At 53.3% G+C, this 14,414-nt stretch overlaps 6 protein-coding genes across 6 annotated transcripts; 3 read left to right on the top strand and 3 right to left on the bottom strand.

Moving 5' to 3' along the window:
• Positions 1-64: 64 nt before the first annotated feature.
• NECHADRAFT_81518 (uncharacterized protein) lies at positions 65-1,207 on the bottom strand (the record flags this gene model as incomplete). The annotated part of the gene is made up of 4 exons (XM_003044649.1): positions 65-594; positions 658-896; positions 955-1,007; positions 1,058-1,207. 4 exons carry the CDS (start codon positions 1,205-1,207, stop codon positions 65-67), a joined length of 972 nt encoding a protein of 323 aa, XP_003044695.1.
• Positions 1,208-1,883: 676 nt separating this feature from the next.
• On the top strand, positions 1,884-3,442 carry NECHADRAFT_61860 (uncharacterized protein). The gene is made up of 3 exons (XM_003045054.1): positions 1,884-2,006; positions 2,085-2,356; positions 2,407-3,442. Exons 2-3 carry the CDS (start codon positions 2,091-2,093, stop codon positions 3,185-3,187), a joined length of 1,047 nt encoding a protein of 348 aa, XP_003045100.1. The 5' UTR covers positions 1,884-2,006; positions 2,085-2,090; the 3' UTR covers positions 3,188-3,442.
• Positions 3,443-3,488: 46 nt separating this feature from the next.
• On the bottom strand, positions 3,489-4,570 carry NECHADRAFT_100852 (uncharacterized protein). Its single transcript, XM_003044648.1, has 2 exons — positions 4,370-4,570; positions 3,489-4,303 (listed from the first exon to the last, which is right to left on the bottom strand). Exons 1-2 carry the CDS (start codon positions 4,487-4,489, stop codon positions 3,626-3,628), a joined length of 798 nt encoding a protein of 265 aa, XP_003044694.1. The 5' UTR covers positions 4,490-4,570; the 3' UTR covers positions 3,489-3,625.
• A 257-nt stretch (positions 4,571-4,827) lies between these two features.
• Positions 4,828-6,069, top strand: NECHADRAFT_70112 (uncharacterized protein; the record flags this gene model as incomplete). Its single annotated transcript, XM_003045053.1, has 2 exons — positions 4,828-4,954; positions 5,034-6,069. The coding sequence occupies 2 exons, from the start codon at positions 4,828-4,830 to the stop codon at positions 5,984-5,986; spliced, it is 1,080 nt and encodes a 359-aa protein (XP_003045099.1). The 3' UTR covers positions 5,987-6,069.
• NECHADRAFT_70109 (uncharacterized protein) lies at positions 6,070-11,832 on the bottom strand (the record flags this gene model as incomplete). Its single annotated transcript, XM_003044647.1, has 2 exons — positions 6,070-10,517; positions 10,624-11,832. The coding sequence occupies 2 exons, from the start codon at positions 11,830-11,832 to the stop codon at positions 6,258-6,260; spliced, it is 5,469 nt and encodes a 1,822-aa protein (XP_003044693.1). The 3' UTR covers positions 6,070-6,257.
• A 749-nt stretch (positions 11,833-12,581) lies between these two features.
• On the top strand, positions 12,582-14,222 carry NECHADRAFT_42847 (uncharacterized protein; the record flags this gene model as incomplete). The annotated part of the gene is made up of 1 exon (XM_003045052.1): positions 12,582-14,222. One exon carries the CDS (start codon positions 12,582-12,584, stop codon positions 14,220-14,222), a length of 1,641 nt encoding a protein of 546 aa, XP_003045098.1.
• Positions 14,223-14,414: the final 192 nt, after the last annotated feature.

The following is a 14,414-nucleotide window of genomic DNA, read 5'->3' as shown; positions in this document are numbered from 1 at the left end:
ACGCCAGGTTTCCCCAATCCGTAAATCGACAAAGTCCATATTGTTACGATTGCAATGACAATGATCACCACCTTCCACGACGTCCACGACCTCCGCCGAATCCTCCCCGTCCTCCACCTCCTCCTCCACCCGACATGTTCTGTTCGTATCCAAAGTTGCTCTGGTTCCCGCCGAAGCCACCTCCAAAGTTGCCTCCCTGCCCTCCTTGGCTGCCTTGTCCTCCAGCACCACCAGCATTTTGCATACCGGCAAACATGGCGTTCATCTGGCTGGGATCCATCTGACTTGGATCCATGCCCGAGGCCATCATTTGCTGCATCATTGCCTGCATCTCAGGGGGCATGCCGTCCATCCCGGGCATACCAGCAGCCGAATTGCCACCGCCAGCACCGCCCGGCATTGCCATACCACCCATCATCATCATGTTGAACTCGTCCATCATCTTCTTATTGTTCTGGGCAAAGACATCGGCGCCAAATTCGCCTCGAACTGCTTCTTGCTTGGCGGCATAGAGTGCCCACGTAAACTCGTCGAAGCCGTAGTTGAAGTAGTCGCTAATGTCCGTACCAGGCTTGCGCCACGGCTTGTCGTTTTCTGGGAGATCTTTTTCGCGTCATGTTAGTCTTGGACATGGAGCCAAGGAGGGCTTCAACCAACCTTCGTCAATGTTGACTTGTGTAATGGGCTTCCCTGAAGCAGCGTGAACAGGAATCGCGTTGACGTCTATCGTGGATTTTGAGGCAGCCGCAGAAGTCTTGTCGGCGCTGGGTGCAGCAACGTTGACCGAACTGGATTGTCGTGACTCGCCTTCCTTCTTGACAGGTGCTGATTGTGTCGGCGAGTCATTCGAGGCTGATCTTTGAGGGATGTTTCGAATATCGCTATATTTGGATTGACTATTCACGTGGTCGAGCGGTTAGTACTGCTCCCCGGCGCATTCAAAGTTTCACGTACGAGGGAGGAGCTGGTTTGGAGCCATCTTTTCGTTCGGTGATGATATCAATATCCTGCAATCGTGTTAGAGAGCGCGTATGAGAAATAACCGTAGGTTACCCACTGAGTCGTCATCATCCTCGTCCATGGCCGCACCCTCATCTTCCTCTTCGCCTTCTTCAAGATCATCTGCCTTGGGCTTGTCGTCTGGGGTTGCGCCCTGGGCCTTGGGCTCCTCAGGCACGTAGAGATCATCGTCCTCGTCGATATCCATGTTGGCGACCGTTAAGACGAGAAATTGAGACTGTTTCGTAAAGTGGGTGGTGAAAGAAAAGAGTGATTGCAAGCTGGATGTATATGTACAAGGACGTCAAGCTCCAAGCTCTCGAGGACCATGAGCTGTAAGCGCGCCGACATTTCTCCGGCCTGCTCTTTCACCGTCGCTGCAGGTACTGACCGAGACTGACCGACGCTCACCTTAGGCCCAACTGGTCCAAGCGCCAATCCAGACCCAAACAGCTTTCGCTAGGCCTCTCAAGCTTGGAACATTTTACCCTGTCGCAGCCTCGCAACTCGGTCGTGTCGTTTCGCGTGAATCCAACCTCCGAGACAGCGTCGCGCTTGCTCAAGGAGCCTATTCTGTTGCCCTGAGCATGTCATTGACCCGTTCAGCAAGCGGCCCAGCAGGCGGTCTAACCATCAACACCGGCGCGGCCAACGCCTTGTAAGCTCCACACCAAACCAAACAAAGCATCCACATCCATCCAGCGACCGACTCAAGACCTCAACCATCCTTCACTTTTGCTGACCGGTGCGCTTTTCCTCTTGTCTACAGCGGCGCCACCGCTTCGAAGCCTTCAGCTGCCGGCACTCTGTTCGGTTCAGCTGCGAATACCCCCAACAACACAACGACAGCGCCAGCCGGAGCAAGCACCATGGCGACGGCGGGAAGTCTCTTTGGCGGCGGCGCGCAAAAGACGGGGACGGGTCTTTTCGGCGGAGCAGCAAGCACTACAGCTTCAACTGGCGGCGGCCTGTTTGGAAACACCCAAGCAGCGACTACTGCGCCTACAGTGGGCGGTCTCTTTGGAACTACCCCTGCAGCGACCACGACAACAACGGGAGGCCTGTTTGGCAACACAGCTGCGAAGCCTGCGATGACTGGAACTGGTCTCTTTGGCAACACTCCCGCAGCAACACAACAGGCCCCAGCAGGAGGTCTCTTGTCCGCGACGACCACAGCCACTTCACTAGGCACACCAACTCCTACGGGTCAGAAGCCAGCAGGAGGCGGTCTGTTTGGAAACACTGCTACTGCTCAGGCGGCACCCGCCACAGGCACAACAAGTCTCTTTGGCCAGAAGCCAGCGGGAGCAAGTCTCTTTGGAGGTGCTGCGCCTGCTCAGCAGACTACAACAGGACAGTAAGTTTGTTTCCCTTTGAGATACAGGCAGTCTTGCTGACCCATGACAGAAACGCAAACCCATTCGGGCAGTCGACGGCTCAGGTATCAGCCGTCCAGATCAACTACGACAACATCCGCCATCGAACACGCTTCGACGACCTGGCCAAGCCGGTACAAGATGAGATTGCGCTGCTGGACAAGGGCATCCAGAGGGTGATCAAGATGCGGGACGAAATTGGAGAGTTCATGCCACAGCACGAGAAGGATATTGAACAGCTAGGCCGAGATGTCAGCTTTGTCGAGTCCAAGTTCCGTATCGTCGATGCGGCCCTCAACAACGACGTCAACACCGTCAAGAATCTGCATGACCAGACACGGAAGAATGCAGCCGATGCCCGACTGTGCTTCCGCGGCGCCGACAACCTCAAGCTGCCAGCGCACTACCACCAGACGGGCTTGTTTGCCAGCCAGGCCCCAACGGCCAGCTCGAACGGAGGCGACGCCGCGTCAACGCACGCAGATGCGCAGGATCTCATCACCTACTTCAACCGCATCTGCGACGACATAGAAAAGTCAAAGGCCCGCCTCGACGAGTACCGCGGCAGTATCGAGCGTGATATGCCCGGCGTCGAGAACGGTCTGTACGAGCAGATCCGCTCCCTACGCGATCGTAGCACCACGAGCATCGTGGTGCAGGACAAGCTAAACGAGGTGCTCCTGGCACTGCGGGATACGGGTAATGCCATTATTTACCAGGCTGGGCAGATTGCCGACACGCGAGAGCGACTGTCCCGACTTCAAGCGGGTATTGTGGACAGCGGAGTGTATGGTCTGAGCATCAATGCCTAAGCGGACAGGAGAAGGAGGGAATGTGGATAGAGATTGTTGGGAGGTAATATCAATCAATCAATATATTGGGTATCGTGAGAGCTCGGTTTCGAGAACAAGGGGGATCGGTTATAGAGGCCGCGTGTATGGATTGTAGCAAGATTCTTGAAGGAGGCGTCTTTATGACATGTACGAATATACAAGACAAAAACTTGACAGGTTTTGAAAGACTGGGAGTAGGGTGAGCACAAATTGGACAATTTACCATTGAAGATCAGTCATCCTCCTGTCTTGAAGCTATCAGTGGCCATACTGTGATGAAAACTCTCATTATTCTTCTGCCTCTCGCGCCCATTGAATGGATCGCGGGGCATGGGTATCAAACCGATTGAATGCCGTGATAAGTAAGTACCTATACAAAAACCGTCGCTTTTTATCTTTTTTGTCCTTTGGCCTCTTTTAAAACGTCCCTTCTCCATCGCCGTCATCTCCATAGTCGTCTCCAAACTCGTCGCCGTTATCAAAGTAGTTTTCTGCATCGTAGTCGCCTGCATCTTCATCGTCGTACACCTCATCTTGATCATCCTCATCCGCAGCCTCTTCATCCTCCAGATCAGCAATCTCGTCGCCTTCTTCCTCTTTAAGAGCCTGTAGACGCTCTAACAAGTTCTTTCCCTGCATCTCATCTTCACCGTCACCAGCTAGACCAAACGCCTCTTCAGCGCTGGGTAGCGCGCTGATGTTGCTGAGCTCAAGCTTCCGGCGCTTAAAGCCCTTACCACCAACACCTCCCGTGGTCGCAGCCGCGTCGATGGTGTCGTACAGCTCGCTGGGGAAGAGCTCGCGGCAGACGGGACGGTTGGACCAGTCGGGCAGGGCGCGCTCCTCGCGGACAAACTTGTGCGAGTAGGTGGGGACCGCGGTGAAGGGGTCGAGAGAGGCCTTGCTCTTGACGCCGAAGCGGGCGTTTGCTTGGGCTTGTCCGTAGTGTTTTCTTGGGACTGTTGGATCGTTGATAGCTGTGCGTTTTGACGTGTATAGAGGAGAACCGTGGATCTGTCGCCGGAGGAGGAGTAGGTGTTGTACGGCGGACTGTTCGGTTGTCGCTAGTTGTCGAGCGGTAGGGACGACGTATGGCTGACAAGTGTTAGTAAAGCGCCTTTCTTCTATCGTATATCAAGGGTGTATTGAGGCAATACGCACAGGAAACAGCTCTGAGGGTCGCGCATCCGGCTCCTCACCAGTATCCCAAGGCACATTTGGTCGTCCACCTCGTCCACCACCTCTTCCACCACGGCCACCTCCTCGACCGCCTCGAGACATTTGATTCGATCGCGCAAGCTCGTAGAAAACTGTAGATTGTAGCAGAGTTGAAATGTCGAGCGTTGTAAGCTGTTGTTGTCGTTGCGACGCTGAGTATGAAGGTTTGACGCAGAATGGATTTTTTGCGGGGGCCGGCCGAGGAAAGAGCGGAATTTCCTCCGCCATGACGAATGCCCCGCAGTGTATGTATGTATGCCTGTCAACTTGCAGCTTACATAGCTCTCTCTCTACCCTGCCTGCCTAGAAACAACACCAAAGAATACATCACGACTTTTGACAAATACAACATCGAAAAGAGAGTTTTAATCATGACGGAGAGACTCGTGCCTGAGTACGATATGCAGGATGGAACTTTGCCCGTCACGGGCCTTGAAGAGTTGCAGGCGCATCTTGAGGAGTTGGTGAATGATCCAGCAACGCCGTTCAACGCCAAGTTGTTTGACGATGTTGAGCTTCAGCTAAATGGTATGTCTTCCATCTCTTATATTCCTTTGATAATAAACACACATATTAATCTATCGACCAAATTGCTAACTCGTGCTAGAATCCAACATTCCTCCCCTCTTAACAACTCTTCTCCCTCCTCTCACAACAATCCTCAAGCAGACAACTCAAGATCCAACCCCCCTCCTCTCACTCGCCATCAAACTCCTCTCTCCTCTGAATTTCTCCCGCTGCCTCACCATCGCGGACCCTCAATCTCTTCTCGCCGCCTTGCGCTCTCCCCTTCCTGGCGCGAACCTCCTCGCTTTGGCCATCATCCACAAAGCGGCTCGTACTCCCGGTGATGCCGCCATCTTGAGTACCATTCCTGATGTTCTTGAAGAGGTTGTGCGGAGATGGCTCGACAGCCCAGATGTTGGGGTTGGTGAGCGTGCCGGAAGAGTTTTGGGTGATATTCTAGAGACAGACTGCGATGTCATCGTTGAGGGTGAGGGAGTGAACGGCGTATCAGTTGCGACCAACGGCATCTTTGGCAATGAGCTCGTCAAGCGCCGTGTTCCTGGCCACGCTCGTGTCTGGCGCCTCCTCTTCCTCGACCGTCAGTTCATCACTCTCGTCACCACGCTCTGTCGACCTGAAACTATCGACCGCCAGGCAACCCTCGCCCAAGGCCGGCTCCTACGCATTCTACCCCGTCTGGTCGCACTCAACCCCCGCGCCCTATCAACGACACCTTTCCCAGACATTCTCTCTTTGCCTGATGCAGCTTCTGAGCCTGCTGGTCACGGGCTTCTGCAGTGGGCTGCGTTGACCATGGTTGACACCACCGACATACTCATGCACTTGAGTCTCATCGACTTTTACGAAACGTTTATAAGCATCATGCGGGTCGCGGGCAACTCGACAGACAAGGACAAGGTTGTACGTGATCTGGTCAGGACGGCTGCTGATCGCGATGATCAACTCAAGACCTCCCTAAGAGGACTTCCTGATCGGACAGTCGAGGAGGAAGCAGTGTCTTTGGCTAGGTATATCAGCCAGGTACTTGACTAAAGCCTGAGAGAACCAAGTTGTATGATACCCAAGAAAACGGCATGATTAGACACGGAACGGAAAAGATACAGGTATTCATCTTTAAAACTCAACCACATAAAACATGCATATATTGTCACATCCGGTATAAGTCATACTACAAAACCCCCCCAGACCGGCCTACCGCCGTCTCGGGTTATCTAGATAAATGCCATCAAAAATCAACATTCTCTAATATTCCATCCAACGCCCCGCGCCCCTTCACAGTCAGCAGCCGCCGAGGGACTCGCTCCTACAGCATCCTCCGTGCGTCCGCCTCATGATCTGCAATTGTGCCCTCCGTAGTCCGGCTCACAACGCTATCTCGTCGATCGTCACCAGCTCGAGACATGCTCTCGATTCCGAGACCAACCACCCCGACTCGGCGCAGCACTACCAAAAGTGCCGCTCGCAAGTCAGGAGTGAGGTCCTTGATGAGCAAGTCGATCGCCAAAGGGTAAAAGTCGGGGATGTGTGTCTTGAAGGCGTCCTCGGGGAACGTCGCAAATCCCTCCAAAACATCAACCACAACCGGCCGCCAGGCAATGATGTTGCGATGCTGGCTCTCATCCTCCAAAGTAGAGTAGCTGTGAACAATGTCCTTGCATAGAGGTACCAGAGCAGCCTCAACGTCAGGCCGGCTCTCCAGTCGCTCCGGTGCGTTATCCGCAAACATGCGGAAGAGGATCGAGATGTATGTGGCAGCAGACCCGCTCTCCTGCTTCAGAAGGTTGGGGGGCTGCTTCATAAAACCCTCTCGCCACAGCCTCATTCGGAGCTCCTTATCTTCGTTGAAGCGGCGAGCGAACTGGAAGGATCGCTTGAGCAGTGCCATCAGTCGCAGGAGCTCAGCCGATGGGATATGTGTGTAGACGGTGTCGTTGCTAAACAACTCATTGACTGTCTCGATCATGAGGAGCTGAAGAACGCAGCGGGAGATGATTCGGTTGAAGAATCGTCGCCGAGCTGCCGTCACAACAATCGGCTGTTGCTGAAGGTTTGATGATGGCTTGAACTCTTCCAATGGAGCTTGGTGGTTCTCTGCTGTCGGCGTGCGCAAGTCCTCCTCGGCATGTCCGGGAGACAACGGAGGCGCGGCCGATTCATCGTCGGCCTCCTCGGTGCCGTTAATCTTGAGCGACTTCTCATCCACTGGAACATCGGTTTGAGGAGTGCTGGAGAAATCGAGCCCATTGGGTGGGGGCTCTATCGACGCCGTTGAGTTGATTGCTGTGGCGGTGAATAGCTGATACGCCGTTGTTCGCTCAAACAGCTCACAGAAGGCACCAACAAGCTTATTCCAGTGCTGAGGCTTGAACTTGGTGACATTCTTCAAGATCAGCTGCTGCAGGCAGTTGCTTCCAATCCGGGAGATAGTGTCGTTCTCTTGGCAGATGCAGAGCGCCAGAAGCTCCAAGAACCTGTCCAACATATACTCCAAGGCATCAAAGTAATGCGTGAACAAGGTGATCATGTTTCGGAGCGCTTGAATCATAGTGGTCGACAACCAAACTGAAAGTTCCTCATGGTTGAGAACGTTGGACATCTCTGGTCGAGATCTCAACACCATGAAGATGGGGTAGAGTTGCTGTCGCCACAGGATATCCCAGAATTCGGATGGGAAGTCACCGCCATATCTGAGCAAAGTCTCAAAGAAGTACTCGAGAGCGTTTGAACGCACCTCCAGGTCCTCGCCCGTCATCAGGACGTCGTGGAAGGCGAAGAGTACAGGGAACCAGTAGCCCTCCTCAACCGATGTATTTGATCGGGATCGCTTGATCTCAGGTGACTTGGGGGCTCCCTCTGGAGCGGCCGTCTTGTTGTACTTTTGCGACAACGGGCACTCGGGTGTCCTGAGCATGGCAGGAATCAGAGACTTGAGCAGCTCCAGGGCTGCCAGACTCTTCTTCTGGAACTTGAGGTTCTTGGAGAACTCGGTCAAGCACACAATGAGGTCGGTAAACGCGCCTTGAGAGATGACAACACCAAACTTGGTCTTGTACACTTGGTTGACGTTCTCGTATGCCAGGTTGACGATGCTCTCGTATGGCTCACGGGCCGCCACCGTAAAGACACCAAACATGGTCCTCCAGCCTGAGCGGATGTTATCTCCCCTGGCCTGGATCATCTGAATCAGACATCGTAGAACCATGTCCTTGACCGTGACATTGTGCGAGTTGGCAAGCACATGCTCAAAGGGCTTCAAAAAGTCCTTTTGGAACTTGAACCCCGCCAGCTCTTCAATCTCCATGAAGCGCATCGACAGCTGTCGCAGCGAGTCGAGGGCAAAGAAGACAATGTTCATGTTGTTATGACATCCCACTCGGTTGAAGTGCTCGCCAAAAACGTCCCAGATATTGCTCCATTCGAACCTCACACGATCCATGTTGTAGTAGCTGATCTCGACAATCTTCTGCAAGCTATATGTTCGAGGTGAGTCGTTGGACCCTGAAACCTTGATCTCATCCCAGCTGACCTCAGTCAAAGCCTTGGCGAACTGAACCATGGCCTCACCAGTGAGGTTTGCCGTGTTGGTAAAGATGCGGTCAACGCTGCGAATCACTTCATCTGAGCGACTCTCAAGCGCAATCTCGGTTGAGAAGCCCTTGGATCCGGCGGTGCCTGACCTTTGCCGAGGCCGCTTGGACTGGGTCGAAGAACGAGAGTCTGAAGTTTCTGTCCTTTGCGGAGGCAAGAAACGAGCCTTGGATACATCAGGAACAGCACTCTCGTCCACACCCCCTGAAATAAGCTGCAGTCGATCCAACTGGCTAATACACATCAAAATGTCCTTCCAAGAATCTTTAAGAACATTACCCTCTGTCTGACCCAGCTCGAGGATGACCTTGAGAGCCTCAATGTTCTTGGCCAGGATTTCCTGCGGGTTGTTCAAGTTGGTGGCGTTCTTCAAGGCAGACATGAACGCCTCTCTGGGAGTGGAAAGGTCAAAGAGGCAGGCAATCTTGGTAGCCAGCTTCATTCCCTCCAGGCACAACTTGTTGACCTCGAGGTTGTGAGACTTCTGAATCTGGCTTGAGAGGGTCCAGAAGATGGACATCCAGGTCACGTCAAACATGGGTCCAACATGCTTGAATGAGGTTGCTTCGATGTACTTCGGGCCACTCTTGGTGGCGTTCCGGCGCTGGCTCTTGAACAAGTTCTTGAACAGTTGCTCAGAGCGCAAGGCAATCTCCTCCGACTGCTGCACATATGCTTCTCTTTGCAGATCTCGGCCAACATTGGACAGAGCCTGACCAAGACCCGCAGCAATACCAACAGATGGAGCTGGGGCATTGCCAGCAGCCGCCGCCGCATCGCGCTCACTCTTGAGCACAATCTCGTTGGCTGCAATCTCATCGTAGATGCCTAGGAGGTAGTCATCGGGCAAATCGGCGTTGTCGTTAATACCGCGATTGTTCTTGATAAACTCCTCCTTGCTCATGCGCTTGGCAACCTTGACACTGTGGAGATCAGTGTTCAGGAGAATGACCGAATAGGCAAGGACATAGGCAGTATCGGCGTTGGCAAAGGCGTTGGGGTTGCCCAGGACATAACGCTCGGCAAACTTGAGCATGAAGCGATCAATCTTCTGTGCTTCACCTGGCAGACGGAAGGACTGGAGGAACTGGCGCAGGGCATCGACAAAGCGTCGCTTAGCAAACTCCATTGTGTCGACAAAGGCATGCATGGTGTCAATGTTGAACTGGTCACCCTCACCCAGGTACTCGCCAATCTGGGCCTTGTCGAGCTTGTCTTCCTTCAACAAGAACTCGGCAATGTCCTTGGGGGTTTCACTTGCGATGAAACCATCACGGAGCAACAGCTTGATTCCCTTCTTCGGCTTGAAGTTGAACTGCCTGATGGCATTTGTCAAGGCCGTCTTCCTTGCCTTTTCCTTCTCCAGCTGATCGGGGTCATCCTCGAGTATGGGAGTAGATGGTGGAAGAGGCGTCTCAATACGGGAGGAGCTATCGTTGATGCTAGGGTCGATAGACGGTCTGATGTAATCCAACGATGCCTTGTTGTCGGTATTTTCGTTCCGTGCGGGTTCGGCATCGCCCCGGATCGGTGCCGACCAGTTCACCAAGGACCGAAGAGTCTCAACCAATGCCTCAATTGATAGTCGCTTAATGGCGTATTCCTTGGGGTAGTCGGGCTCAGGCTCCTGGTGCGGTGCGATGTGGGCAACAGTCAAAGGAGGCGGCAGAGTCGCCTTGAGCTGCCACTCACTCGCAGGGTTCGTCTTTGCTCGCATCTCTTCATACACTTGCTCGTGGATAGTCGTGATAGTGATAGGGGTGGTGGAGAACTTGGACAAATCCTCGATGATCGTCTGATAAATGTTGTCGACGGTCTGATCGCAGTCGTAATTAAGGTAGATTTCGACCAAGGCCTTGGGGTCGGCGCAGAGTCGGTTAAGCACAGTGACGAACTGAAGCTTTTGAGATAGGGGGGCTGTCTTTCGGGCCAGGAGGGCGAGATAGATCTCGTTGAGGAAAACCTCGATTTCTTTCTGTCATGTGTGTAAGTTACTTGCAATTTGTGCGCCTGAGTCAAAAACATACCTTGAAGTCGGCTCGCATATACTTGAGCATCAACCAAAAGATCTCGCAGCTGACATTAAATATCCTGTCGACCGAGCTCGCGCCATTGCGAGTGATGCTGAGACAGAGGTAGAACTTGATGGCTTGAAGGAAACTCGTGGGTTCGTTGCTTTTAGAATTCTTAATCGTACACAAGGGCGAAGTGAAGACGGCAATGTTGTTGTTGAGGAGGGTGTGGATGAGGTGGAGGGAGATGAGCTTGGAGCGCATCGGCTGGCCGCGGACATCGTAGAGCTGATCGGGCGGGAGAACCTTGGTGGACAGGTTGCAGAAGGATCGGAAGACGAGGTAAGCATCGCGGATGTAGACCTCATCCTCGGCGTCCAGCACCTCGCCATCCTCTACTGACCCAGAGTCGTGTCCCGTGTGGTCAGAGGTTGAAGCATCTGTCTCCTTATGATGCTTCAGCCGGGTAACCATGGTAGGTCCATCTCCAAGATTCGAGTCGTCAAAGCTCTTGCGATGCTCGAGATCCTTCAGGGTGAGCTTAACAGCGCTCTCCGAAGGCTCTACAGAGGCGGAAGCAGTCTCGGGTGTAGCGGGCGAGTCGTCGCGGTCATGGCCATCGTGGGCGCCGTTGGTCGAGTCGGCCTGGTCAAAGGTGACATTGCTAGAGCCATGCTTTAGGTTCTCGAGGTTCAGACGGGCCTCCTTCATGTGCAATCTCGTCTTGACACGCTCAAAGACGGTACCGACCATCTGCGTCAAGGTACCCTGTGCAACCTGCTGGTTGGCGGTGCTCCGCGACAGCAAAAAGACATTGTAGACTTGGCGCACGGCCTTGAGGAGGCCAGCGCCATGGACGACAATCTTGTCATTGAGGACAGCGGCAAGCAGGGACTTGACAATCTGTAGCTGAATCTCGACAGCAGTCGTCTCGCCCTGGAAACAGTTGCAGATGGTATCGATGGCTCGCTCGATCAGGGGGGGAGCAGGTTCGGCGCCCTCTTCGGTTCCCTCGGGAGGGCTGCCCGGGACGGAGAAGTATGAGTAAGAAATAAGCTTTCCGATGCAGTCGAGGGCAGTCGTGGTAAGCTGAACATTGGTAGATCGCGAGGCCAGCTGCAGAGGAGCAAAGACTATCTCGGGGTCGGGGAGCTGGTCCTGCTCCTTGATGGCATCGAGGGCCTTTGTGGTGGAATCGGCCAGCTGCTTGTTGCGCTGGGCATCCTTGGACGAGGCGATGGCCTCGAGCGAGGACACGACGAATTTGAGGGAGCTCATGAGGGAGCGCAAGGAGGACCAGCGGCCATTCGGCAAGGGAATGCGGACGAGGCGAGGTTCGAGATGGTCGAGTCGGGTCGGGGGGGAGGAGGATGTTGCAAGGTTGACGTCGCTCTCACGGGGCAATTAAAGAAAGGAGACGGCGGCGGCGCGGGAGAGGCGAGCTAGAGCTCACGACGAAAGCCTCTGTCTGTTTGAAACGGAATAATGCGTATGCACGCAAAGAGGTTAAAAAAAAATGACCTGCAGAATGGTAAAGTTTGTCTCTTCTCTTCAAGTCGAGACGATTATAAACAAAATAAACAAACAAGACCAGGAAATGTCGGTGCCTCGAATCTTCCTCTTGGCCTTTCTCGATGCTGGCTCTCAGAGCTAGGGATGGTACTTTACGAAGTGGACAGCGTTTCCAGTGGAGGCTCCGCCAAAAATGAGCTCCCCCCCCCGGCCCCGAAAAGATCCCCCAATAGTCCTGCCAACCGGCCAATCACAGACCAGGCGCACGCGTGTCTTTAACTGTAATCCAGGGACTGCCAATTCCCGACTCTCCGTTAGTCTCAAGCCACACGAGGCTGAGCAGCCAACCAAACTGGACCCCTGTGTTCTCCATGGATGGAAGATTCATACAGACATCGGTGGAATCTCGCATGGAAGCCTAGGATTCTCGAATAGAGTTGCCTATTGCTCCAAATTAATTTGGCGAAATTACCTTTCATGTCCAACTCACAGAAACCCAGCTTCTCGTACGCGTCATGCTAGATGTCCCAAACTATCAATCCTCGGCGGCTGTTCAACAACAAAATGTCGACCCAGAAACCGCCCTGCGTCAGTCTCGGATGCTCGAGTCTGCAAGGAGCCACTCCCGTCTCGTTGTTACCAGCATCAACGAGATTGAGCTTCTTATAAAGAGCCTGGAAGCAAAGTCTAGACCCGTCGCATCATCTGGGCTACCAACTTTTATTCGAACCCTCCAGCGCGAAAATGAGACTCTCAACGGTCTTGTGAATGAGCTGTCAAGTACAAGTCTTGACGCTCAAAAGCTCACACTCCAAGATCGAAAACTTGATGCTAGTGTCAACGTGGTCAACCGCAGTGTTGCACAATGGGATCGACTCAAGCGATGTGGTGGTTTCGTCGCTGTCAACCAAGCCTTCCAGGGCTCATCCAAGGACGGACGAAAACGCGAAGTTGCAAAGCTTGACATTGCAGGTCAAGAAAAGCAAAAGATGCATCGTCTCTTGAAAGAGCAAGGCCGTGTTGAAGTGGACGTTGTCGAAGGCGGACATGAGTGGCTCGCTGTCAAGGCCATCTCCCCTGACCGTCTTGCCCGGCAGATGACTGACTGCGGTTGGGGATGGGGCGACCACGAACTCGGTGACAAGGTCGACGACGATGAGTGGGAGGATACTCCTCTTGCAAAATTTGTGCGGCGGTTAGTTGCAGCTGCAAGGATGAACCGCCACGAATATCAGTTTCCCCGGATACGACTGGTTCTCTCCAACCTAAGTCGTGGGGAGGAAGAGTTAGACATCTTCCTCTATCAACTGGAGCACATGGATCCCTTAGTTCAGGTTATCATCGAGGATCAGGACAGTACCTTTATTACAGCACCTCCTCCACCCTTGGATGAAGCTCTGGAGAAGCTGGTGGGCGATGAATTAGCGTCTATAACGTCGACGGTAAACCTTGATCACACCATCTTGATTGACCTCATCTCGGATTTGACGCATACGGATCTTCAGCCCCAACCATGGCAGTCACGGACAACGCGGGCGCAAATAGAGGAGGAAAATAGTCACGAGGGTGGACTCATGGCTCGCACTTTATATCCAGTGCTGGCAGGACGCAGGCTCGTCTGCACTTGGGAGGCTGCGGTTCACTTCCATGATGTGTTGGAGACTGTCGGGACCGCAACTGAGTGGGAGCGTGGGAGGTTACTAGTCCCATGGGACGATGATATACGGAACATGTCTTCAGAGATGATTCGTCAGCGCTTCCAGGAGCTCTCCATTCATACCTTACCTGCCGATGTGCAGGTCCCCGTCACTATCTTGCATGAGTCTTGGGAAATGGATGCAATCACAGATGCCGTCTCCAAAGGGACTCTGCCCCACGTCGCTCAGGATGTAGCACGCAGCAGTGGCTTCAAGAGCTCCAAGTTGTCCATCTTTATGTACGGGTGGGCAGCAGGCCTGACTACAATCACCAGCAATAAGGAAGTACGAGGGCAGATCCGGACATGGGTAGAGACGCATCGCACGGATGATGAGGAAATTGGGCCTCAGATATGGAGGGTAGATGTTACACGGAATCTCTTGGCAAAGGCTGCAAAGCCGAGGGAGGGGTGGCAAGAGAAGGATGGAGCTGAGGCTGATGAAGGAGATGATGAATGATGATTTAGATTATATTCTGTGCATCCGAAAGCATTAAACGTTTGTGGAAATTCTCTTTATCCCAAGGGGGTGGTGAATATTGGCAATAGTTGAGTTGACGCTTCATAGATACCCTACAACCCGACTTCAGTAAACAAGTTTCCAGGCTCTTCAACACTTTACCTAACTGAAATTATATTACTACAAAATCTT

The sequence above is a fragment of the Fusarium vanettenii genome (genome assembly GCF_000151355.1).
Source record: "Fusarium vanettenii 77-13-4 chromosome 6 genomic scaffold NECHAsca_20_chr6_4_0, whole genome shotgun sequence".
NCBI lineage: Eukaryota > Fungi > Ascomycota > Sordariomycetes > Hypocreales > Nectriaceae > Fusarium > Fusarium vanettenii.
The sequence above is the reverse complement of the archived record's forward strand: the minus strand, read 5'-3'. Positions and strand labels throughout refer to the sequence as shown.

What these genes read in the sequence shown, in the direction of transcription:
- NECHADRAFT_61860 (XM_003045054.1), top strand. Translation starts at nt 2,091, where the DNA reads ATGACTGGAACTGGTCTCTTTGGCAACACTCCCGCAGCAACACAACAG. An exon ending in CAGCAGACTACAACAGGACA is followed by an intron (nt 2,357 to 2,406) that starts GTAAGTTTGTTT and finishes GACCCATGACAG; the next exon opens with AAACGCAAACCCATTCGGGC.
- NECHADRAFT_100852 (XM_003044648.1), bottom strand. Translation starts at nt 4,489, where the DNA reads ATGTCTCGAGGCGGTCGAGGAGGTGGCCGTGGTGGAAGAGGTGGTGGA. An exon ending in GACCCTCAGAGCTGTTTCCT is followed by an intron (nt 4,304 to 4,369) that starts GTGCGTATTGCC and finishes AACACTTGTCAG; the next exon opens with CCATACGTCGTCCCTACCGC.